Source organism: Lissotriton vulgaris, chromosome 2_1 (assembly GCF_964263255.1).
Source record: "Lissotriton vulgaris chromosome 2_1, aLisVul1.2, whole genome shotgun sequence".
Classification (NCBI taxonomy): Eukaryota; Metazoa; Chordata; class Amphibia; order Caudata; family Salamandridae; genus Lissotriton; species Lissotriton vulgaris.
The window spans coordinates 625,635,795-625,661,291 of NC_141687.1; the positions used below are offsets into that span (position 1 = coordinate 625,635,795).

The 25,497-nt window shown below is 46.6% G+C and overlaps 1 protein-coding gene across 4 annotated transcripts in view; it reads left to right on the forward strand.

Moving 5' to 3' along the window:
• The window catches only part of MACF1 (microtubule actin crosslinking factor 1), a 1,022,862-nt gene that overhangs the window by 876,441 nt on the left and 120,924 nt on the right, over positions 1–25,497 (forward strand). For all 4 annotated transcript variants that reach the window (XM_086955743.1, XM_086955745.1, XM_086955746.1 and 1 more), the window contains 2 exons: positions 6,034–6,240; positions 6,316–6,435. In XM_086955743.1, the coding sequence (XP_086811869.1) occupies positions 6,034–6,240; positions 6,316–6,435 (327 nt within the window). The remainder of the gene's footprint in view (positions 1–6,033; positions 6,241–6,315; positions 6,436–25,497) is intronic.

Below are 25,497 nucleotides of genomic sequence, written 5' to 3' on the forward strand. Positions count from 1 at the left end.
CTGTTCCTATCATGCACTGGGACAGGAACAGACTAATTTGCATACAGCCAGGTTCTGAAACTGGGATGGTGCAGTGAGCTAAAAAACGGTGTTGGATCTAGCCCTGATCTCTTGACTGGGTGAGAGCTTTCTGCTTAATTCAGAGACTCTGTTCCTCACCACCCCTTGTTGTAAATATTTTTGTCCACCCTAAGCGTGGAAGGGTATTCTCAGATGTGAGACCCTTGCTCATTGCACCATCAGGATTCAAGCAAACCGGGCCGAAGACGGCTGTAATGCCAGAAACCGGTCCCCGGGAGCTTGTTTCCTTCCCAGTGTAAGAATTGGCTTTTGTAGTTTGGTTTGCCCTGTTCCCATCATGCACTGGGACAGGAACAGACTAATTTGCATACAGCCAGGTTCTGAAACTGGGATGGTGCAGTGAGCTAAAAAACAGTGTTGGATCTAGCCCTGATCTCTTGACTGGGTGAGAGCTTTCTGCTTAATTCAGAGACTCTGTTCCTCACCACCCCTTGTTGTAAATATTTTTGTCCACCCTAAGCGTGGAAGGGTATTCTCAGATGTGAGACCCTTGCTCATTGCACCATCAGGATTCAAGCAAACCGGGCCGAAGGCGGCTGTAATGCCAGAAACCGGTCCCCGGGAGCTTGTTTCCTTTCCAGTGTAAGAATTGGCTTTTGTAGTTTGGTTTGCCCTGTTCCCATCATGCACTGGGACAGGAACAGACTAATTTGCATACAGCCAGGTTCTGAAACTGGGATGGTGCAGTGAGCTAAAAAACGGTGTTGGATCTAGCCCTGATCTCTTAACTGGGTGAGAGCTTTCTGCTTAATTCAGAGACTCTGTTCCTCACCACCCCTTGTTGTAGCCATTCAAAAGATGCCCCAACTGCGGAGCAAAGTTCCCACACAGTGACCATCACGTGGTGTGTAACCTGTGCTTTTCGCCAGAACACGACGAATCCAGCTGCACAGCCTGTGTGTCCTTTCGATCCAAGAAAACCATTTGAGATCGGAGGGCCTGTCGACACGACATGCAGAGATCGGCCCCGGAACCGGTGGATATCTTCGACGAAGAAGTTCCGCACGTTCCCGAAGAAGATTCAGACGATCTCCAAATCGTATAAGAGGCAGACGACTCAGATGACTCCATACTGTGAGAAGTTGGCCTGATATATGATGCTCACTAGTTCTAGTAATCACCTTGTACCAGTCCAAACAACCCTTATGGTGATTGGTTGTAAGTCAACCTTATAGACCAGCTATCCTAATGGTAGCATGGACAAAGCAGTCTTAGGCTAAACTCTTTTGGCATGTGAAGCCAGCTGTTTTACCACATATAACCCCTTGAATACCAAATTAAAGGACACCACACAGGTTGTTATAAAAATAAACAATATATTTATTACTAACAAAACACCTCTGAACTCTTTATGAGATCAGAGGGCTAAGCACATGCAAGACTCTTAAGAAAAATACGTTATGTTGCACAAATTACAATAGTGCCCTAGGGGCACGACAAACCGTATACTAAGTAAATGGTATAAGGAAATCGATAGAAGAAATGGAGCTGTCCAGAGGCAGTAGGATCGCTGGGACTACACTACCCTAACCTTAGGTAAGGGGCAGGAGGCCCACGGGACGCGTGTGCAGAGTGTGAACTCACACGTGAGATGCGTAACAAAGTCAATGGACAGTACAAATTACGAAAAGGTAAGTAATAGACAGTTCCGACTAGTTAGGACAAAAACGACTGGATACCTGGACACTAGGAGAGTCAATCTACCCTTGAGCACCGAAATGCTCTCATTACCTCACCCACGGGCTGCGGGTGCATAGGTGTGAAAGTGTGTCGGGTTTCCGCGTTGAAGTCAATGGAGCCTTGAAGAAAAGATGCTGAAGGCGACCAGGAGGAAGATGTCCGGAGTGATCCAAGGATGGATCAAGGAAGATGGAGACCTGAAAGCAGAGGGGACAATGTTCACAGTCACTAGCCAGTGACTGGAGTGGAACCAGGAAGGAACCAGATGCTGTTGTCGCGATCAGGTGAAGAGTGGACGCTTGTCTCTGCAGCCACGTGGACCAGGAGGTGTCTTCGACGACCAGGATGGAGGCACGAGCTGTCCCACGCAGGCTCTCGCTGTCGGCGGTGTTGGTTCTGGATTCAGCGTCAACAGGCCTTGGCAAAGGCCAACCACGTGGTGAGTGGAAAAGGCGCCTGGTGCGAACCAGGAGGGTCCGGGGTGCTTCTCCTTTGCAGGGAAGCAAGGGCCAGTCTGGAGCAACCAGACCAGCGGTGTAGATTTTGTGGATCGTCGTCTAGGAGGCCACTAGCCAGCCGGCAAGTGACCAGACAACGCGTCGAGCAGCAATCAAGCAAAGCGCCCCACGCAGATCTCGTGGATGCTGGAGGGCTGGTCTTCTGTGCAGGAGCTACTCGGGGCTGGGGCTTCTCAATCCCCAAAGCACTTTCTCGAGGATGCCTCTGAAGTCGTGCTGGGAGGGAAGTGCAGTTTCTTCAAGATGGCCGGTCCCACGTGTCTCGTCGCACCCACGGATCTCAGCTGTGCTGCAGATGTAGGGAAAGGTCTGGAAGTCCGAAACTCGTCGGGCTCAGAAGTCTGGTTCCGGCAGGAAGGACGACCAAGTGAACCGCTAGGACGCTTGATGGTGCCTGCTGCTGCAGGGTGGTCACTCCTTGGCCACAAGGGAGATTTCTTCAGTCTTCTGTGGAGCAGAACGTCGAAGTCCAGAGTTTCTTCTTGTAGAGTTTCAAATCAGGATTAATCTAATTTGGAATGGGACCAGATCCTACCTTTATTCTCCTAAAGGGGGCTGTATTATGACTAGATCCCTCCTATGGGTGGGACCAGGAAAGGGGGTGGTTACACCCCCTATCCTTTGTCTGGTTTCGCGCTGGGGCTGGAGTGCCCCAGCAACTGGTTTGAACCGGGGTATGCACAGGGACACCTTGTGTGCCCCAGGCATGTCTCATTCCTTTCAGCCTGTCCTACCTATACATAAAATCCTGTCTGGGGTGGTGCTAGCACCTCCCAAGGCAGGAAACCCTTTTTCAAGGCCTCCCTCGCTGGAAGGACTCCCAGCAGCAGGAGGTCAGACTTGTGTCTGTGGTGGCAGCATCCATTTTGTGATGCTGAGGCTCGAGTTAACTTTAACCGGGGTTCACAGTTACATACATGTCGTGTCCCTCTAAAAGGGTGGAATACTACCCCCGTCGCCAGAACTGGCGAGGGGGTAGTATTCCAATTCGTATGACACCTTACTCGACATGTTTTGATAATGCTATGCCAAAGTTAGCAGTAACCGCGAGGATTATAATGCACTTAAGAGTATATGGTATAGCGTTATCATGGAAACAGCTAAAGGACTTGGTTCCGAAAGCTGCAGACAGGCTCAGCTCATGCTAGAGCACCATCTCACATAATTCCAAGCATTTTGCCTCCAGGATTGTTAAGGCCTGCCATAGGAGTGGCTTATAGGAGTATATGTGTCCATTTTAGGGTTAGATATATGTATACTATATCTAAAGCAAAGGGTGATTACACCACCTTGCCCCAGCTGTGTTACCAGCCAGTTGTGTCAGTTTTGGATGGCCAGCCAGGGGTGGCATAATACATGCTGCAGCCCCTGGTAGGCCTTGGGTACACTTATGCCCTAGGTACCTATGGTACACTGTACAAGGACTTACAAGAGTGACCCAATACCAATTAGATATGCACCTAAGGTACATGGAGTCCATTTTAACAGAGAGAGCAGGAAGCCTGGGGTCCTGGATAGCAGGATTCCAGGCCAACTATGTCGAAAACCAGCAAAACTCTAGGCAAAAAGTTGGGGGCAACCATAGTCCGATATCCACCTTCCTACACATACCATTGGGTCAGCGCGTGAGTACTACTGCCCTGGCCCCATACCCACCACCCAAATCGAAGGCAAAGGTCAACACTCCGCCTCCGGGGCTTGTCGCGACCGAAAGCACACTTCGAAAGCCCCACAAACTGATTTTAGTAGCTCCCACATGACACGCCAACCGTGGTATACAACTCTGCTAGAACTATCCATAGTTCCACACCAAAAGCTACGTCTGACACCATCCCTGCTAACGCAGAACCATGGAGACATCAGACATCCAGATCCAAGTCAACTGAATCTGGCTCCTGAGGTCTTAGAGTTTGGTTATCTTAACCTACCACCAGACTGTATAAATATCATTAAAGAAGCCAGGAGACCTACTAATAGAGCTTGCTATGCTGCTAAATGGAAAAAATTTGCCATTTACTGCAACAATAACAAATTGATCCCCTAGATGCTTCCTTCCAAAATATCATTTGTTACCTTCTACATTTACAAAGATGTAACTTGGCATATTCATCTATACGCCTACATCTGGCAGCAATTGCAGCATATTTACAAAATAGACAACACCTGTCTCTATTTAGAGTGCCTGCTATTAAAGCATTTATGGAAGGATTAAAAAGAATCCTTCCTCCCAGGTTACCACTCTCTCCAGTGTGGAACTTAAACATTGTTCTTACAAGGCTCATGGGACCACCTTTTGAACCTTTACACAAATGTGAACTGCAATTCCTCACATGGAAAACAGCTTTTCTAGTAGCTACTACCTCTCTTAGGAGAGTAAGTGAGATTCAAGCTTTCACTATGCATGAACCATTTTTACAATTACACCGTAATGAAGTGGTTCTCAGGACAAATCCCAAATTCCTTCCCAAAGTCATTACTCCGTTTCATTTAAACCAATCTGTAGAGTTACCAGTGTTTTTCCAAAACCCAGACTCTGTAGCTGAAAGAGCTCTACATACACGAGACGAGGCGTTAAGAGAGCTTTCCTCTATTATATAGATAAAACCAAATCCTTTCACAAAACAAAGCAATTGTTTGTAGCTTTCTCTCCACCACATAAAGGCAACCCCATCTCTAAAGCTGGAATTGCAAGGTGGATTGTAAAATGTATAAAAATATGCTATCAAAAAGCAAAACGTACATTAACAGTTCCTCCTAGGGCGCACTCCACACGCAAACTAGGAGCCTCCATGGCTTTCTTAGGGAACATTCCCCTAGAAGACATCTGCAAGGCAGCATCATGGTCTACAACACACACCTTCACTAAACACTATTGTGTTGATGTGCAAGCTAAGCAGCAAGCTGCAGTAGGCCAAGCTGTCCTCAAAACCCTCTTTCAAACTACTGCAACAGATACAGGTGACCACCGCTAAAAGGAGACACTGCTGTACAATCTATGCACAGTGTAAAATCTGCAACTCATATGCCTTGAACGGAAAATGCTACTTACCAGTATGCATCTGTTCTTGGCATGTAGAGTTGCAGATTCTTACACGCTCTCCCGCCTCCCCGGGGTCTGTATCTGTTCCAGTTCTATCTTACTTAGAGACACACGCATGGACATCCTTTCTTTTTTCTACAAACTCCATCATTTCCCATCATGGCGAAAAACAATCTAAGGATGGAGCCGATGCCCATGCGCATTATCGTCCAAGGGAGGAGTCACCTATCTCGTGACTACAAAGACTTCTTCCAAGACAACAACAGCATGCAATCATCCGAGCCCAACACCAAGTGGCGATCTAATGCACAGTGTAAGAATCTGCAGCTCTACATGCCAAAAACAGATGCATACTGGTAAGTAGCATTTTCCTTTTAGTACTCTGAGCAAACTTGTAAGATACTGTTTTACCGGCAATTCCAACAAATTTTCTAGTTGTCACTGAATACAAACATACAAAAACGACAATAAACATACAAAAACGACAATACAAATAAAATTCTCTGCTATGCTTTCTTGTCATGCTGACATCACCTTCTGGGCTGTTTCCATCTTTTTCTGTCATCATCTTTGCTGGTTGTTATTTCCCTCCATTCGTCTCATCCTCTTAGCTCATGGGGCATTTTCTGTGCTTCACTCATAGGTATGTTGGCTTGCAGATATTGTGGGTTTTGTGCGTGTTTGTTAAACATCTTCACTGCTTTATTTTCACAGGTGTTTGTAAATGAGGTGAACCAGCACCGGGATCACATCATTGAGCTGGATAAGATGGGGAACCAGCTGAAGTTCCTCAGTCAGAAGCAGGACGTGGTTCTAATCAAAAACCTGTTACTCAGTGTCCAGTCCCGCTGGGAAAAGGTGGTTCAACGCTCTGTGGAGCGAGGCCGAGCCCTGGACGATGCCCGAAAGCGTGCCAAACAGGTGGGTGCCCAAACATGTTAGGTTTAACAGAGACTCAAACCCTTACAGCTTTTAACAGCTCTGGTCTTTCTATAGTTTCACGAGGCATGGAAGAAACTCATTGACTGGCTGGAGGATGCAGAGAACCGACTCGACTCTGAGGTGGAGATTTCCAATGATCCTGACCGAATAAAGCTGCAGCTCACCAAGCACAAGGTAAACAATGATCCATGAGAAACATCCTGAAGTATGTACATAAAGCCTGGGTAGAATCTTCTTTAACCCATAATCTGATAGAGACATCTAGCTGCAGATTCCTTACCTTTGAATTTCCCAGGTGTCAGACTGGATCTGAAAGTTTTTTCTTCGAAAGATGCCCTTGCTCGCCAGTAGGGGGCGGCGGTCGGCTCCGCATGACATTGTCACTTCTTTTCCTTCCGCACCAGGCAAGAACTAATCCATGAATAGAGATACCCTCTGTCACTTATTGACAGAATGTTTCCACATTTTGTAGACCCTTTTTTGTTGTGCTAGGTTTTTTCATCATGTCTAGGCAGTCTTCTGGCTTCAAGCCATGTATGTCTGTCACTATGCTGAGAAAAATAGTTTTAATTATTCACATCACTGTTATTATACACGCACTTATGCAAACCTATAGCGATAATACTCACCAGGCCCTCCGATGGATGACCCAGACAGTATAACCAATCATGACAAGATATTAACGCTACAATACTTTTGTCCTACACTTTTTCTCTTTTCAGAAACGCTACTCCTTTCTTAAAACTTGGTGGCACTGGTTAGTTCAGGCCGCCACTGATACTAAAAATGACCTTCCTTTGGTCCTGAAGAAGCCCTTTGGTTCTCCTTCTGAGGCCACATACAGCGCAAAACATGTTGACTGTTATATATGTCCATTAGGGACATGTACCCAGCTACAGAGGGACATAGAACAGCACTACACACTTTGTTTTAACAATGACAGAGGGATCACCCTAATAAACAGTATCCACTCTCTCTCCAGTCATTTTTAACCCATCACTTTAGACTTCACTGCCACTCACACCCACGCACCCAAACGGCTTCTCATCAAAAAGATCTCAGATAGAGTTACCCTTCGGGGACCCGTAGAGCATTGCAGCGCCGACCCGACGAGGAGCAAAGCCCAAATAATAAAGCATGGCATCCTTCGGGGTGTGTGAGGGCATTATGATGAGGACACACTGTTCCCACAGATAGAGTAGCACACGACAAAAGTTTCTTCCTCTTTCATCCTCTACAAGGAACAGTGACTCCCTTTGTGTAGTAGTTACTTCTCAGGAGCAAGGGTCACTGGACCTAATAATCAGCTCCTAGTGTCCCCCCTCTCTATAAATAGGATCTGTATTTCTGGTGCCATTGGCTCCCCTGAATACCGAATTTAGGAGCTTTGGGGAAGTGTAGGGTAGTAGCCAATGGACTACTGGCCTATGGGGGTGGGAAGAAGCAAGAGACACACAATTGAAGGACTGAATGCTGAACAAATCAAAGCATTCATTGTTCTGCATTCTGTCCACCAATTGTCACTACCCCCCTATATGACCACTTCCTGTAGGAAGTGGGCATAACCATGTCCCAGAATTCCTAAGTATGCCATCCCAAAGGAGGCTACTTCTGAAAAGTCATGTCCACCTCAGTTTAGTCCACCTTATATGTGATACTAGCCTGGGGGTGGCATTCCTACCTGACTAGATCATGTTTCCGCCTGTCCAGGTGGCCATAGGGCCTTGGGACAAAGGGGGTTCAGCTTCCTCTCTTTTGAGGGAAGACAGATTTGCATTTCAAAAGCTGCAGCTCTTTGAAACTAGCCAGTCTAGGAAGGCTAACCAACAAGTCATCCTTTGGGTGGGTATAGGACACCCTCTCCCCGGATATGCATTTGTTTTGGGTCTCCTGAGAGCAAAAGGCTCTCACCCTACGAGATGTTTGACACCAAACATCCCTATTTTCATTGAAGCCATCATGTAGCTGGAAAACTCGTTTTCACCAGTGTCCATCACATGTTCTAAAACGGCTTCCTTTTCACCTTGCACTGGCAGTAATGTAACTGACGAGCACAGGGGCATATCTGCTGATGAAGGTATTCCCTCACGTTTAATACAAAGCACCGTGTCTTAGGGGTATATGGCCTGCTGTAGGGGTGTTTTACATTTACTACATGCATTGTTAGGGGGTTTGTCACACACGGATGTGTCTCAGGTCGTGTTTTCAGTTTTATCTGCAGCAAAACACACAGTCTACGATAGCAGCCCTGCATGAGTTTGGTGAGGGATCCCTACGTGTGGCACAATTCGTGCTGCGGACATTGAGGGACCCTCTTTAGTACCTCAAGCCCAGGTAAAATGTAAAAATGTAAATCCAGCACTTGTATAGCGCACGAATCACCCCCTAAGGGGTATCTCGGCGCTGGGGGCTGTTGGGAAGATTAAGCGAGCTATTGCCCAGAGTCGCATGGTGCTGGGCAGACCCCTGCCACCGGAGCTAGGGATCGAACCATGATCCCCAGCGTCAGACGCCCTGGCCGTGGTGCCACACCTCTTCCAATGGTACGCAGGGGACCATTTACTAGGGATTTGTAGATGGTGCTAAAGGTATTACCAATTGAGGGAACAATTGTACAGCTTTGGGAAGGATATCTGCACTGAGGACCTGGTTAGGAGGAGCCCAGTTGAAATCACTTCATGTACCTGGCAAAAAGTGGGGGTGAACATGTCAAAAAGGATTACTTTCTTACACAAGAGATGCCACAGATCCCGTAGGAAGCCCAGGCCATCCTCTCCCACGTAGTATCAGACGGGAAAGATGCAGTAAAGTTCACCATTTGTTTTGGTCTCAACGTGATCGACTCACTGGGCAGAGCATTTCGTCAACAGTGGCTGTTCGATGCCCCACCTGGTTGAGAGCATCTAGCTTTTCAGTGGATATCCAGGCCTCACTCATGGACATACCGTTTAATGCCACTCATCTCTTCGGAGACAAGGCATACATGGCACTGGAGCTCATTGAGGACTCACAGGCTATGGCCACGTCCTTGTGCCTTTCAGTGTCCACATGCCCCCTGTCTGCTTCTCGCCCCTTTTCTTGCTATGGAAGGGACTTTCAGCTGTGCCAGCCATACCGCAGCTACAAGGCTATGCAAGTTCAGCAACCTCTGTGCGGCCAAGTGCGCTGCTCTTGATTAACCCGGGGGTTGAGCGGTCAGAGGTCCGGTCAGACCACCACCACTGTTGCAGTCTCTGCCTCCAAATCCTCCTAGTCTTTCCCTTCTAGATCATTGGTGGCATGATCAGCCATCACCTCCACCTCTGGCAGAACATCACATTAGACAGGTGTGTCCTCCAAATAGTCCAAAGGGGCTATTCCCTCCCCTTCGAGAATACCCCTCTCTCCATGCCTCCATCTTACAACCATCTGATGAAGGATCATCTTGCTTTGCTTCAGGAGGAAGTCATGGCTCTCTTGGCTAAGGGAGCTATAGAGAGGGTACCGGCATCAGAAGAAGGCTGTGGCTTCTATTCCCGAAAAAGGAGAAGTGTCTGCACTATCCCAGATTTGCGAGCCCTCAACTACTTCCTCAAAAAGGAAAAGTTCAAGATGCTCACACTAGTTCAGGTCCTGTCTGCACTGGACCCAGGAGACTGGATGGTAGCGTTGGACTTGCAGGGCGCCTATTTTGACATCCCACGTCCTGCCTCATGATCGGCGCTATCTTCTGTTTATTGTTAGCCACAAGCATTTTCAGTTCACTGTGCTCCCCTCTGGCTGTACCAGGGCCCCTCGGGTGTTCACCAAGGTGATGGCAGTGGATGCAGCTCATCTGTGCAGATCAGGGGTGCCAGTCTTACCCAATCTCAACGAATGGCAGCTTAAGGTGGGCTCATCCCAGGGTGTCTTCTCCCACCTCCAGACTATGGCGAATCTCCTGCATGCTTAGGGGCTTACATATCAACGTGCCAATGTCACACCTGAATCCCTCTCAGACACTCTGTCATCCGAACCGTTCCAGACACAGTGCAGTTATCGGCTTATCCTCCTGAGCAGTGAGTCCAGGATATTTAGGCTATGATTAAGATATTTCAGCCTCTGTCCTGGTTTTCAGTGGAAATGACTGAGGCGGTTGGGCCTCATGGCCTCCTGCATCCTGCTAGTGACACATGCCAGATGGCATATTCGGGTTCTGAAGTGGGACCTGACGTTTCAGTGGGCGCAACAAAAGGGGAATCTCACCAACATAGTCCAATTCTCAGAGAGAACTGCATGAGATCTGCAGTGGTGGCTGACAACCCGTAATTGGGTCAGAGGCAGACCCCTCTCCCTTCGCCAACCAGATCTCACAGTAGTGATAGATGTGTCATTCCTGGAATGGGCTGGCCATCTGGAGGAGGTGGAAATCAAAAGATTCTGGCCTTCTGCGAAATCCAGACTCCACATCAACATGTTGTAGCTCCGAGCAATCCGTTTGGCATTGAAAGACTTTCTACCCTCCATCAAGGGAAGGCTGGTGCAGGTATTCACAGAAAACTCCACCGCCATGTGGTACTGCAACAAACAGGGAATGTGCAATGTCAGTAGGTTCGAGGCATATGGGTTGCAGATGGTACATTTATGAATAGATCGCCATCTGGTGTTGGGCTCGGATGATTGCACTTGTTTTTCTCTTGGAGAAGTCTTTTGTCGTCACAAGACCGATGACTCCTCCCTTGGCCGCTAGTGCGCATGGGCATCGGCTCCATCCATAGATTGTTTTTTTCCGCCATCGGGTTCGGATGAGGATCGAAGCGCTCCGGATCGACTTCGAGAAAATAGTTATATTTCGGCACGTATTCCCTTTCCAATTCGACGGTATTGTTATCGAGCGCGAATTCATTTCCATTTCGACGCGCTTCGACGTCAACAACAAAAATTTCCAACTTCTACGTCGACGAGACCGGGAGGCCTATCTCGACGTAGTCCAGCCCGGAGTCCATGGAAAGGACTCCATTCAAAAGATGTCCAACGTGTGGTGCTAAGTTCCCACATAAGGACCTACACGAGGTGTGCAACCTCTGTTTATCTCCTGAACACGAATCCAGGGACTGGGAAGCCTGCGCAGCATTCTCCACCAAGTAGACTGTTAGAAACCGTCGAGCCCGAAGACACGAAGTGTCGAGAATGCAGTCAGAGGCAATCCCGGAGCTGTTCGAGGCCCAGCACCCCGAAGAGGAAGAAGATGAGGACGAGTCGGGGTCGAGAGTGGACGAGTCTGACGTCGAAGAAATCGACGATCATCAAACCGTAAGTGACGACGTCCCCTTACCAAAAAAAAGACCCCGCTTGGTGTCGACCCCACCTTCGAGCCCGGTCAGACTACCGAAAAATGTTTCAGACGCCCTCGGGCTCGGCCACGAAACAGAAACCGAAACACTCGGCCTCCCACCATGTCGGATCCGAGAAGCGGTCGACATCGACACCGAAGCTCCATACCAAGGAAAGCTTGCAGTCGAGACAATCCATGTCGAAACCGAAACATGCTTCGACGACGAAGACTTCCTCGACACCGAAAAGATCGGATTCGAGCAAAATCTCGGTGCCGAAAACACTGACAGTCAGTCAGAAGCAAAAGCACCTTTCGGAACCGAAAACTTCGGTACCGACACAGGAGCATCAGAGGGATCCAAAACAAAAGACTTTGTTTATCGATCCACAAACTGGTAAGGTGGTGACAAAACTATCTGAAAAGAGGAAGAATGAACAGTTGGACGACAAAGCTCCTCTTCCTAAAAAGAGAACAATGGGGACAAATGCAACTCCCCCCCCCTGTCTCCTCAACCTAAAGACTCGCCCTCTTCTCCTCTTCCTCACACTCTGCCAACTATTCCTCCACCTTCTACACCACGACATTCTACACCTCAAACAGATGTAGAAAGTGACACAGAGGAGGGAGAACTTCCTAGGGATGACGACTCTGTCCCAGAAGACGCAGAAGACCCAGAAGATGCAGACCCATGGGAAGATTATAACGCAGGGTCAGATAATAATGATAACGATTGCAGGGAGGCACGACTTGCCCTTGGCCTTGCCATTAAGAGGAGGGAGCCCGTGTCTATCTGCCTTGCCAGAAAGGCTTACAAAGCATGCATAGTAAAAGCCAAGAGAGAATGGGACGAGCAACATTGGTGCAAATTGAAAAAGGCTAGCGATAGGAGGGACTCCCGAGTGTTCTGGAATATAGTCAAATTGGGCAGCGAGAGAGTTGAAGCATCTCCAAATAACAATGTACCACAAGAGGCCTGGGTAGAATTTTTTAGCTCACAATATACTCTTAATACCCAGGCTACAGTTGAGGACAGTTTTATTATGACCTTTCCTCAAGGGAACCTCTTTACCTATAAAGAGATTGTCTGCTATCACTGCAGTAAAAAGAGGGCGTGCTCCTGGCTTAGATGATGTACCGGCTGATATTTTTTTAAACGATAAAGATCGTTGGTGCAAATATATCTATTTGCTTATTAATTTTATTGCTAAGGGAGCTGAGGTCCCTGCTTCATGGAGAGGTGCAGTGATCATCCCTGTGTTCAAAAAGGGAGACCGTGCTCAGCCATGTAATTACAGGCCTATCAGCCTCATTGATACTGTGCAAAAAATAGCCGGTCGTGTGGTTGTAAATAGGCTCCTCAAATGGGCAGAAGATAACAACATCCTATCACCTTTCCAAGCAGGTTTTCGAAGGGCAACAAGTACGGTGGACCAAGTGTTTCGCTTCCAATTGCTGCAGTGGAAGACCGTGGTGCTGGGGGGAGGCAGCCTGTATGCGGCTCTTGTCGATTTGCGGGCTGCCTTCGACCTGGTTCCGCGGGCAAAACTGTGGCAAGTTCTACAGAGTTTGGGGGTCCCGAAGGAATTACTAACCCTGATAATACTCCTGCATGAGCTCAATTTTGCTAAAATCCAGTGGGGCGGCCACGGGATGGTCACAGATGACTTTCCCGTTGAGCGAGGAGTTAGACAAGGGTGTTCAATGGCTCCAACCTTGTTCACTTTGTTCATAAACGGTGTCGTCCCCCGTTTGGTACATGCGCCAGTTGACGCTCCTTCTCTTTGTGGTCTAAAAATCCCTTTATTAATGTTTGCGGATGACACGCTAATTCTATCTAAAACCCCAAGTGGTTTGCAGCGTACTCTGTCGATCTTTGAGAACTTTTGTGGGGAACATGGACTTGAGGTGAACGCTACTAAAACTAAACTCATGGTCTTCAAGCCGCATCGCAGTTTTAAGTCCAAAATTATGATGAGTGGTCGGCCATTAGAGTTAGTTAACTCATTTACATACTTGGGTATCCAAATTGCTGACAACAACAAGTGGACTCAGCACTTAAACATTGCTATACTGCGACATAAGCAATTAGCGGGCGCCATCAACTCAGAACATAGGAAGTCCCTGACCAAACCAGTTAAACCAGCTTTGTTAGTTTATGAAGCTAAGGCAATTGGGTCCGCACTTTACGGTGCAGAGATGTGGGGCTTTGAAAATCTGAATTCCTTGCAAGCCTCAGAAAATAAATTTCTGCGGGTACTTACGGGTACACCTAAAAGCACTCCGCTGTTGCCTCTTCGATATGACCTCGGCAGGAAACAAATTAAGGATCTGGCCAGTTTACGCCCGATTTTGTACTGGCGAAGACTCTGGACCACTCCCGAGCTCTCACATTATGCCGAAGGTTTTATGGATGTCATCAAGGCTGACGGCTTCCATAAAATTAGCTGGCTTAACTCACTGAAAGCTATATTGTTTGAGCTTGGGTTGAGTTCTTTGTGGCTTGATCCTGCTGGTGCATTATTCCCCACAAAGACTGTCCTAAAAAATATTTTCTGGGAAAATGTTGCTAATAAGAGCCTAAGCAGCTCTAGCATCGGGTCTATGTCCCTGTCCTTCCTCGAGGCCAAACTGTATCCTGCATTGGAGTAATATTGGGATATTATCTCAAAGCCGGGTGACAGAAAGCTCCTATTTCAATTAAGAGCTGGAGCACTCCCTATAAGAGCACTGACTGTTAGATGGGGTGCGGGGGGAAGTGACATCTGCCCAGCTTGTGGAACGGGGAAGGAAACACTGGGTCACTTCTTGTTTTCCTGTAAAGTCTATTGTGCACCAAGGCGTGTCTGGTTGGCACCTATGTGCAGGAACCTTGGGACCACTTGTAGTTCTGTAGCCCTGCGCGTCATATGTACGAGTTCCCTCACTTGGATTTCGATAGCCACAGCAAAATATGTTGGTTGGGCGTGGGCGAAACTGACAGAGACTGCTAGTTAACTACCTATTCTCTGTCTGAAAAATCTGTCCCCATGAATTTGATATTACTTCTTTTTAACCTTTAAAGTGAATGATTTTGTATTCAGTCAGAGACTGCTAGTTAGATAACTATTCTCTGTCTGTAAAATTTGAATCCTCGAATTTTTTCTACCATTGTTTTTTAGATCACCAACGTTGTATATCTTTAAATAATTTTTATAAATGTATTAATCTTTTTAACCATTGATCAAGTATTGTAAAGTAAATTTTTAATTGAATGTATTTTAGAGATTCAATAGTGCTGTGTCATTGTGATTGACTGTAAATGTAATTAAATTTTTATATTTTGTGGGTATTTTTGCTTTTATGAGTAATTACTCGAATAAAGCACTATTTGACTTGACTTGATAATGACCCTGAACTGTATCCCTCAAAACCTTCACCACTTGATGATAATACAGGTTTTGCACAGTTAATTAATAGGGCTGCAAAATACCACAAGGTAGACTTACATACGGAACCTCAAATATTCCATTCAAAGACCCTGTGAGGGCTAGGGTATTAAACCCAAGAATTGATAAAAAAAATATAAGGCATCACCAAAGGACCCAATATTTATCAAAGGACAAGTACCTCTGGACTCGCTAGTAGTCACTAACGCTCGCAAGAGAGCAAACTCATTAACTACAGGAGAAGCTCCTCCTTCTGACAAGGAGTCCAAGTTAATAGATGCCTCTGGCAAAAGAGTAGCATCCCAAGCGGCAAACAGCTGGCGCATAGCTAATACGCAAGCGCTACTTGCACGTTATGATAGGGCTCATTATAATGAGTTAGAAAAATTCATTACACATCTCCCTAAGGAACATCAAAAAAGGGCAGATCAGCTCATACAAGAAGGGAAGATAATAACTAACACTTCCATTAAGTGCGCCTTAGACGCAGCAGACACTGCAGCAAAATCCATAAACACCAGTATCATGTTAAGAAGACATGCATGGCTCAGAGTCTCAGGGTTCAAACAAGAGGTACAAACATTCTTATTGAACCAACCTTTTGATGAGAAAACACTTTTCGGCTCAGGTACTGATGAGACGTTAGAAAAGATGAAAAAGGACACAGAAACGGCTATATCAATGGGAGCATTGCAACAGCCAACTCAAAGGGGTTCCTTTCGTAGGTCCACCTATAGAGGCGGATCAAAGAATACAGGCACAAGCCAGCAATCCACCTCTTTTACACCAACATCACCCCGAGGTAATTCTAGAGGCAGTTACAGAGGTAACAACAACAAGGGTAGAGGTCGCGGAAATAACAACTGCAACTCTCCTACCCCGAAAACAGTGACTTCATACAGCTCCCCCCAGACCATATAACACCGGTCGGGGGACGTCTATCACAGTTCCTACCTGTCTGGGAAAACATCACATCAGACAGGTGGGTGAGACAAATTATTCAACATGGTTATTGCCTAGAACGCACAGCTACCCCACCAAACATCCCCCCAAACAGCGTCCAATGAGTCAAGATCATCTAACATTGTTAAAACAAGAAGTACTATCACTGCTCTAAAAGCATGCCATAGAGAAGGTTCCACAACATCAACTAGGAACATGGGTATACTTCCTAATTCCCAAAAAAGACGGGTCTCTAAGGCCAATACTAGACCTCAGACCGCACAATGCATACATAAATTCGGAACATTTCCACATGGTCACGCTCCAACAAGTACTTCCTTTACTGAAGAAAGGGGTGGTTGCAGCTCACCTAAGAAGACAACAAATACATGTCTTCCCTTACTTGGACGACTGGCTAATAAAGGCCAAGTCACAAAAAGAATGTCTTCGAGCACACAAAAGACAATTCAGTTGCTGCACCAGCTAGGGTTTACGGTGAACTACACAAAATCCCACCTGCAACCAAACAAAGTTCAACAATATCTAGGGGCTACTATAGACACAGAAAAAGCCAGAGTATATCCCAATCCAGTCAGGATTCAAACAATGCTCACATTGATTCAAAGATTTCAACCACAACACTCACTAACAGCTCGAGTGTTCATGTAACTATTATGGATGATGTCCTCTTGCATACTGCTAATACTATATGTCAGACTACAAATGCGTCCGCTGCAAGAATGTCTAGCAACACAGTGGAATCAGGCTCAAGGTCAGATTACTGATCTGGTGTTGGTAGACGACCGCACACATCGCTATCTGAAGTGGTGGAACACAACAAACATTTCCAAGGGGCGGTCGTTCCTAGAACCATTTCCACAAGTGATACTAACATCGGATGGGGATCGCATATGGAGAAATATACAGTACAGGGAAGATGGACTGTACAGCAAAAAAGACTGCACATCAATCATCTAGAACTACTAGCAGTGTTGAATTTGAATTTGAATTTTAAATTATTTATTTAGCGCACTTTTACCCAGCGGTTTCATGGCGCTATGTGTGATGCAGTGGACGGTAGCAGCTGGGAGAGGTTTAATCAGTATAGGCTTGAGCAAATAGGAAGGTTTTAAGATCCTTCTGGAACTGAGGGTAGGAAGGAGATGTTCGGAGGGCAACAGGGAGGGAGTTCCAAAAAGTTGGAGCAAGGACAGCGAACTTCGCTCCACCCGCCCTCTGTTTTTTAAATCGAGGAATGGCTAGGAGGGCCAAATGAGAGGAGCGGAGTTATCTGCCTGGGATATAAGGCTTAATAGCAGAGCATATGAACGCGGGGGCGGTGCCCGACCTTGCCTGAAAGGTGAGGCAGCCAAGTTTAAAAAGGGCGCGCTCTTTCACCGGCAGCCAGTGCAGTGCTTTAAGTAATGGAGTGGCCCGATGAAATTTAGGTAGGCCATAAATCAGGCGAGCTGCCTGGTTCTGAACCAGCTGCAGGTGGTGAATCGCATAGGCGGGGGCCCCGTTGTAGATTATGTTGCCATAATCAAACCGCAACAGTACCATGGCTAGCAAAATAATTTTTAGAGCAGAAGGAAGAAAAAAACAAAAGACTTTCCTGATTACTCTAAGGGAGAAAAAACAGGGGGAGAGCTAGCATTACAAGCTTTTCAAATGCAGATTCTCAACAAAGCAGTCCTGATCAGAACAGACAACATGACAGCAATGTATTATATTCATAAATAGGGGGGGACACACTCTCTCCAACTATCCAGACTAGCGCAGGAGATTTGGAGATGGGCCATTCCTCAAACATCTATCTGTTAGCCGAACACCTACCAGGAGTTCAAAATCAGATAGCAGACATCTTAAGCAGAGAGTCAGAACAAATACACGAATGGGAACTGCACGACCAAATACTGCAGCCATTCTTCCAAAGATGGGGACAACCAGAGATAGATCTCTTTGCCACTCATCAGAACGCAAAATGCCAAAGCTTCGCATCCAGGTACCCACACCACCTGTTGCAGGGCAATGCATTATGGATAAATTGGTCCAACAAATGTGCATACGCTTTTCCCCCTCTCCCACTAATTCCATTAGTGGTTCGAAAACTACAACAACATTCAATGACCATGATACTAGTGGCACCCACGTGGGCACGACAACCGTGGTTCACCACGCTCCTGTAACTATCACAGGTGCCACATCAAAAGTTAAGAATATTACCCATGCACCTTACACAGAACCATGGAGAAATAATGCACCCAGATCCCAAACAATTGAACCTAGCGATCTGGCTCCTGAGGTCATAGAATTGGATACTTAAATTTACCTTCAAACTGTATGGAAATCATTAAGCAAGCAAGACGTCCTACCACCAGAGCATGCTATGCAGCAACGTGGAAAAGGTTTGTTGTATACTGTAACAGTAACAACATCAACCCTCTGGACGCATCCACAAAAAATATTGTTTGCTACTTAATACACTTACAGCAATGTAACCTTGCTTATACCTCCATTAGAGTACATCTTGCAGCTATAGCAGCGTACCTGCAAAACAGGCAACATCTATCCCGGTTTAGTGTGCCAGCAATAAAAGCCTTCATGAAAGGCCTCAAAAGAGTCATTCCACCAAGACTACCGCCTTCCCCGGTCTGGAATCTCAACATAGTACTCACAAGACTAATGGGACCGCCTTTCGTACCTATGCATAAGTGTGAAATACAATTCATTACATGGAAGGTGGCCTTCCTTATAGCCATTACCTCCCTCAGAAGAGTGAGTAAATTACAGGCATTCACAATACAAGAACCATTCCTACAGTTACACCAAAATAAAGTGGTTCTTAGAACAAACACAAAATTCTTGCCTAAAGTGATTTCAGCATTCCACATCAGTCAACCAGTGGAACTACCAGTCTTCTTTCCAAAACAACAGACGGTAGCAGAAAGGGCCCTACACACATTAGATGTCAAAAGGGCAATATTGTATTGCATAGAAAGAACACAAACTTTCAGGAACACCAAACAACTATTTGTAGCGTTTTCCCCAACACATAAGGGCAATCCTATCTCTAAAGCAGGCATTGCCAGATGGATTGTAAAATGTATACATATGTTACATAAAACAACAAGCATTGGAAATGCAATAGGTCTCGCACCATTAGAGTTAGTGCTTTTAGAATTGTTTATGGGTTTTTTTTGTAAATGTTTAGCATTTTTGTTTCCTGTAGCCAATGCTAAAGAATTACAAATAAAAAAAGCCATAAACATTTCTAAAAGCTCTAACTGAAATGGTCTGAGACCTATTGCACTGTGTGAGGGTGAGGGGTTGAGGGTGGGTGAGGGTGAGGGGTTGAGGGTGAGTGAGGGTGAGTGAGGGTGAGGGGGTGAGTGAGAGTGAGGGTGAGGGTGAGTGAGGGTGAGGGGTTGAGGTTGAGAGTGAGGTGTTGAGGGTGAGTGAGGGTGAGTGTGAGTGAGGGGTTGAGGGTGAGTGAGGGTGAGGGTGAGTTAGGGTGAGGCGTTGAGGGTGAGTGAGGATGAGTGAGAGTGAGGGTGAGTGAGGGGTTGAGGGTGAGGGGTTTAGGGTGAGTGAGGGTGAGGGTGAGTGAGGGGTTGAGGTTGAGTGAGGGTGAGTGAGGGGTGAGGGTGAGGGTGAGTGAGGTGTTGAGGTTGAGTGATGGTGAGGGTGAGTTAGGGTGAGGGGTTGAGGGTGAGTGAGGGTGAGGGGTTGAGGGTGGTGAGGGTGAGGGTGGTGAGGGTGAGGTGTTGAGGGTGAGTGAGGGTGAGGAGTTGAGGGTCCCAACACATTTACATGCATTGTATTGCTTACTCACTTTTGAATTTAATCTATGTGTAATACATTTTGTGATTTCAATAAAATCCTCTTTAAACTAAAGAAAAAATAGTTTGTGCACAATGGGGACAGAAACTTTCCAAACCCTCGTCTTCTGATCTGCCCCATACTGTGAAAGATCTTAGCTTCATGGTCCATGAACTAATCTCAGTATTAGTCGAGGGGCCATAAGAAGATGCGCTCGAGCTGCAGTTCATTCATGGGAGTCAGAGCTGTATCTGCAGTCCTGGTGCTAGCAAGTTTTACAGGTGCAGTTTAGCTACATTACGAGTCGCTAAAATCATTCAAGCTAAAGTGCCAAAGAACGGCTTTTAGCAGCAGCGTCTTGCCTAGCGCCACCAACGTAAGTCATCATTATTTAAAGCATTAGGACCATACAGTGTGAGATGCATTAAAAAGATAAAGCTGTGTGCGCAATGATGACGGTATTAACAGCGTTGTGGTGGACCGGGCGTCACCTCGCTATTAGTCTCAGTGCCACGAAAAACATGCTTTTTTTATAACGAACTTTATTGAAGATTTCTGCGGCAAATCATATAGAGTCAATTGGAGCAGGCCAACTGAAACATATTTTCAATTTTAGACCATGACGAGCAGCAGCTCATCTGAGGCAGCCTCAAAACACCTGCTGCTTCGCTGACCACACACCAGCGTCACTCTCTCCCTCATCCCAACTGCGGGAAGAAGAGAAAACAGAGCCGGGACACAGGCAGGCAATCACAAAAGAAAATAAGTCGGAGCACGCGGACCATTATATAACTGCATACAGCGCAGGAAAGCCTGCCATCTTTGGGCCCCGGTGCCACTGGAACCGCTTCACTGATAGCTACATGTATGCGCGCCTTTTTTTGTACAGCTTGTGAAAATGGAAAATACGTCATTTTATTTTGTTTTTTGTTTTATGTGCCAAAGTCGTACCAAATTATACCCACACTAATTTATGTCAAAACATAGGTCTGCTCCTATGTGTGCCTGGCAACAGGTGTGTGGGCTAATGTCATTTGTATCCTAAATATTCATTCCCTCGTGCACGTCTACTTTTCAGTGCGCCGCTTAACAGAAGCAACACAGAGCAGATGCAGCGTCTCATGTCTTAATCAGTAGTGCCTGGAAGGAGTCCGCACCAATGTTTCATTAGATTGGGTGAGAAAGCTAAGCTAACAAGTAATTGATCCTTTCCAATTAATTTGAAAGCTGCGAGTCAGTTACACGTAAAATAGATAATTAGCCAAATCACTCTAGCTTTGGGCAGCAATTATGTCCAGGAATCCCAGTTTGAGATGGATGCGTGTTGCTAATTATATTTTAAAAGCGTATTAGTCACAGTTGAGCATGTTTTGCTAATGAAGGACTGGGGGGCTGTGGAGGGTCTGTGGCAAGAGAGAGAGCAGGCGTGGTATGCGAGATAATGAATGGACAAGTTTGGGCACCGACATATGGGCCAATTTCACTTAATTATCCTTCTTCAGACAGCCTCACGAGAGTGGAGCGAACGGGATTTCGCACAGCTTGTCCCGAAAGAAAAATCCGTATATATGTGTTGTGGCCTCTAACCATTATCGAAAATGTGTCTAAGAACAGGTCCGTGTTAAGCGGAATTAATTAAATGGCAGCAGACCTTCGATGGGCAGTGTCCTTGTTTGTGCAGGAATCCCGTAGGTAAAAAGTACAGACCAAAATCAAATGTCAAAATGCCTCAGGGGTGCGGGTTGCAAGAACCGGTCACAATAATCAACATAGCTGTTAGCTGCAGAGGCCTATGTTAATCTGATACAGCGAGCTCCCGCCGAGTCTAACGGCTTGAAAAAACAATTAAAAAAGCTAGAGGCTGCCTGAAAAAAGGAATCACGCTAAATGTGACAAGCGTTTGGGACAACATTAAATTCGAAACACACCAGTGCTCGATATAATTGCCAAAAAGAATGGTCGGAGTCTCTTACCGCATGTCTTGCCAGAGTTCAACCGAAGGAGGACAGCCGGCAGAGGTGGAGCAGTTGTTTACTTGAAGGGAATCCCTACGCCGGAAGCGTGAACACTGGTTTGTCTGCATGATGTCGCCGGAGAGTAGGGAGTTTGGAGAAATTACTGTGAGGGGCTGAATTTAGGAAACAAGGACGTGTCTGCAAACCACTGTGCTTTGGAAATAGTTAAGAATTGTAAATAGTGAGCACACATAATTGTGATTAGCCATTGCCAACGAGTGCACATCAAAATAGCAACTTGACATTTTTAGATAATTGCAAAAACCTACAGCTGTTAATAAAAAGATTATGATATTCCTGGCACAATTCAGTGGTTTGAAAAAGTCATTGAAAATTTAAAAAAAAATGCGACACGGCGGGCAGGGGAGGGGGCGGAGCGGGGAGAGGGAACAGACGGAGGGAAGGCCAGATAAGGGGAGGGGGGAGGAGAAATGCGACACGGTGGGCAGGGGAGGGGGCGGAGCGGGGAGAGTGAACAGACGAAGGGAAGACAGATAAGGGGAGGAGAAATGCGACACAGCGGGCAGGGGAGGGGGCGAGGGGGGAGGAGAAATGCGACGTGCGGATGAGGGAACTGATGTGCACGCGCTTTTAAGCTCACTGCGCATGCGCATTGAGCTTAAAAGTCACGGGCACTGCAAGGAATCGCCACGATTCCTTGCAAGTTGGACAAAGAGTGGATAAGCCCCCATAGTCTCGCTTGCTCGATGCGCATGCGCATCGACAGGCGAGACCTAAAATGGACATTAACTGTTCCTCCTAGAGCTCATTCTACACGTAAACTAGGGGCATCTATGGCATTCTTAGGAAACATTCCCCAAGATGACATATGCAAAGCAGCAACTTGGGCTACACCGCATACCTTCACAAAACACTACTGTGTTGATGTGCAGGCAACACAACAGGCTAGAGTCGGCCAGGCTGTACTAAAGACTTTATTTCAAACTGTTGCAACAGACACTGGTGACCACCGCTAGGGAGGTAACTGCTGTATAGTCTATTCATAAATGTACCATCAGCAGCCCATATGCCTCGAACGGAATATGCTACTTACCAGTATGCATCTGTTCTTGGCATAGAGGGCTGCAGAGCGGCACATGCCCTCCCTGCCTCCCCGGAAACCTGTGTCTGTTCCAACATTATCTTATTTAGATACACTTACATGGGCATCTATTTCTGTATTCTATCATACTACTCCATCTAACCCTACTATGGCAAAACAATCTAAGGATGGAGCCGAAGCCCATGCGCACTAGCACCCAAGGGAGGAGTCATTGGTCTTGTGACGACAAAAGACTTCTCCAAGAGAAAAACAAGTGCAATCATCCGAGCCCAACACCAGATGGCGATCTATTCATAAATGTACCACTCTGCAGCCCTCTCTGCCAAGAACAGATGCATACTGGTAAGTAGCATATTCCTTATGCATGCTAAAGTTTCCAAGGCGGCTCTCGCTCAGAGACACTTTTAGTCTCGAGTGGAGCTCAGGTGTCCTTTACACCTTTCCGTCCAGACCACTTCTGTCTAGAGTGCTCAAGAAGACCATGAGCGACCGGGCTCAAGTCCTTCTTGTGGCTCCGGATTGGGCAAGGAGAGTTTTATCTCCCAATATTCGACAATTGAGCATCAGTCCTCCGATCAGGATTCCCCTTCAGAAGGATCTTCTGTTGCAGCAGCAGAGGAGGGTCCCCCGCCCAAACCTGTCAACTCTATGCCTTCTTGCATGGAGATTAAGTGGCAACAGTTGATAGCATTCGACCTTCCTCCTGAAGTTTGTATTGTTATTTTGGCAGCCAGGATTCACTCCACCAACACAGTGTACACCTGCTGATGGAATACATTTTTATTATATTGTACAGAAAAGGCTATTGATTCTCTTTCTGATTCCCTTTCAGGTGTTTTGCTTTTTATTTTGACCCTTACCCTGCAAGTCTGTGCTTTTGACCCAGTCTGCCTTCTTGCGGCTGCCAGACCAACCCTCATTAAATCCCCAGTTGTGAATAGGTTCCTCTAAGGTCTTGTGCATATGTTCTCACCTTCCCCTTTCATTATGCCTCAGTAGAACCTTAATTTTCTTTTTACCTTCCTGATGTGCAGAGAATTTAATTGAGCACACGACTGCTCCCAAACAATCTAACAATGGAGTCAAAGCCCATGCACACAATCACCGAAAGGAGGAGTCACCTTACCTTGTGACTAGGAAAGACTTCTTCGAAGAACAAAACTTGCAAACATCCGAACCCAACACTAAATGGCAGAAGTATGCAAAGCATGTAAATCTACAGCTCTACATGCCAAGAACAGATGCGTACTGGGTAAGTAACATATTCCTTTTAGTGACAATCCCATTTTCCAGGAGGGTGAGTGAATTGCAGGCTTTGTCCTCCACAATGACAATATTCGCTGAGAAATTCAGGCTTCACACTAGGGCCTCTTTCCTCCTGAAAGTGGTAACACCCTTTTGTGTGCGGCAGTCTGTCACCTTACCCACTTTCTACACTCCTCTGCATCCCTCTAAAGAGGAGGAGCGACTCCATTTGGACCCATAAAGAGCATTGTCATTGTACCTGGACAACACTAAATGATTCCGGGTGGGTGAACACCTCTTCGTGGGGTACGTTAGAGCAAAGAAAGGTTGTGCTGGGCATAAAAGGACTATCTCCCGATGGGTCGTCCTCTGCATCAAAATTTGCTATACTCTGGCCAAGAAGCAGGCTTCTGAAGTCTTAAGGTCTCACTCCACCAGAGCCAAGGCTGCTACCACAGTGTTTCAGCATGGTGTTTCAGTCCTGGACATTTGTCAGGCAGTAAGATGGGCATCCCTGCACACGTTCACCAAGCATGACTGCCTTGACAGTCAAGTCCACAGGGAAGGCCTATTTGGCCGCTCTGTCCTGCAGGATTTTATGTTTTAATTTGTACAGAGTCCGTTCTCTGGGAATGGCATTGCTTGGGTATCTCTTCAAAGGCAAGGAATCTGCAGCTAGATGTCTCTGTCAGATGAACAAGTTATTTTCCTTTGGTAATGGCTTATCTGGTAGAGACATATTCTAGACGCAGATTCCTTACCGACCGACCCATCCTCCCCACACTGCCGACAGCTTACTAGAGTCATGTCTGTTCCCTTCCAGGGCCCTACTTGTTCACAAACACAGCAATGTCAGGGGCGTAACACAGGCCCCTGCAGCCCCTGCGGTGCGGGGGCCACCAAGCTGCAGAGCCTCATCACAGAAGTTAGGTATGAGTGCTCCCGATTAAATCTGGAGCTGGGGGCCCACTGTGTACCTGGGAGGGGGCCCCTCAACTTTCGTTACGCAATGTCAGTATACTTCAAGGCCCTGGAGTGGATAGTCATGAATAGTAACTGACGTCAGCGTGCCGAGGTGGTACCTAAATAGGTGGCACGCACATCAGTGCGGCGCAGACAATGTCACACAGTGCCGACCGGTGCTCAGGGGCATTGCTTGAAGAAAAATCTTCCAGGTCCAGTCTGACACCTGGGAAATTCAAAGTTAAGCAATCTGTGGATAGATTATGTTTCTATCAAATACGGCGTTACCGAAGGTAAGTAACTTGTTCTTCTCTTCGAAGGCTGAGTCAGGAGTGACTGACTTCATAGACTGGTTACAGGACCTACTGTTATTGTCACATCTGAAAGAAACAGGTTAGTATTAGATTCCTTACCTTAGAATATCCCCAGGCGTCAGACTGGATCGGGAAACTTTTGCATAGCCGTTCC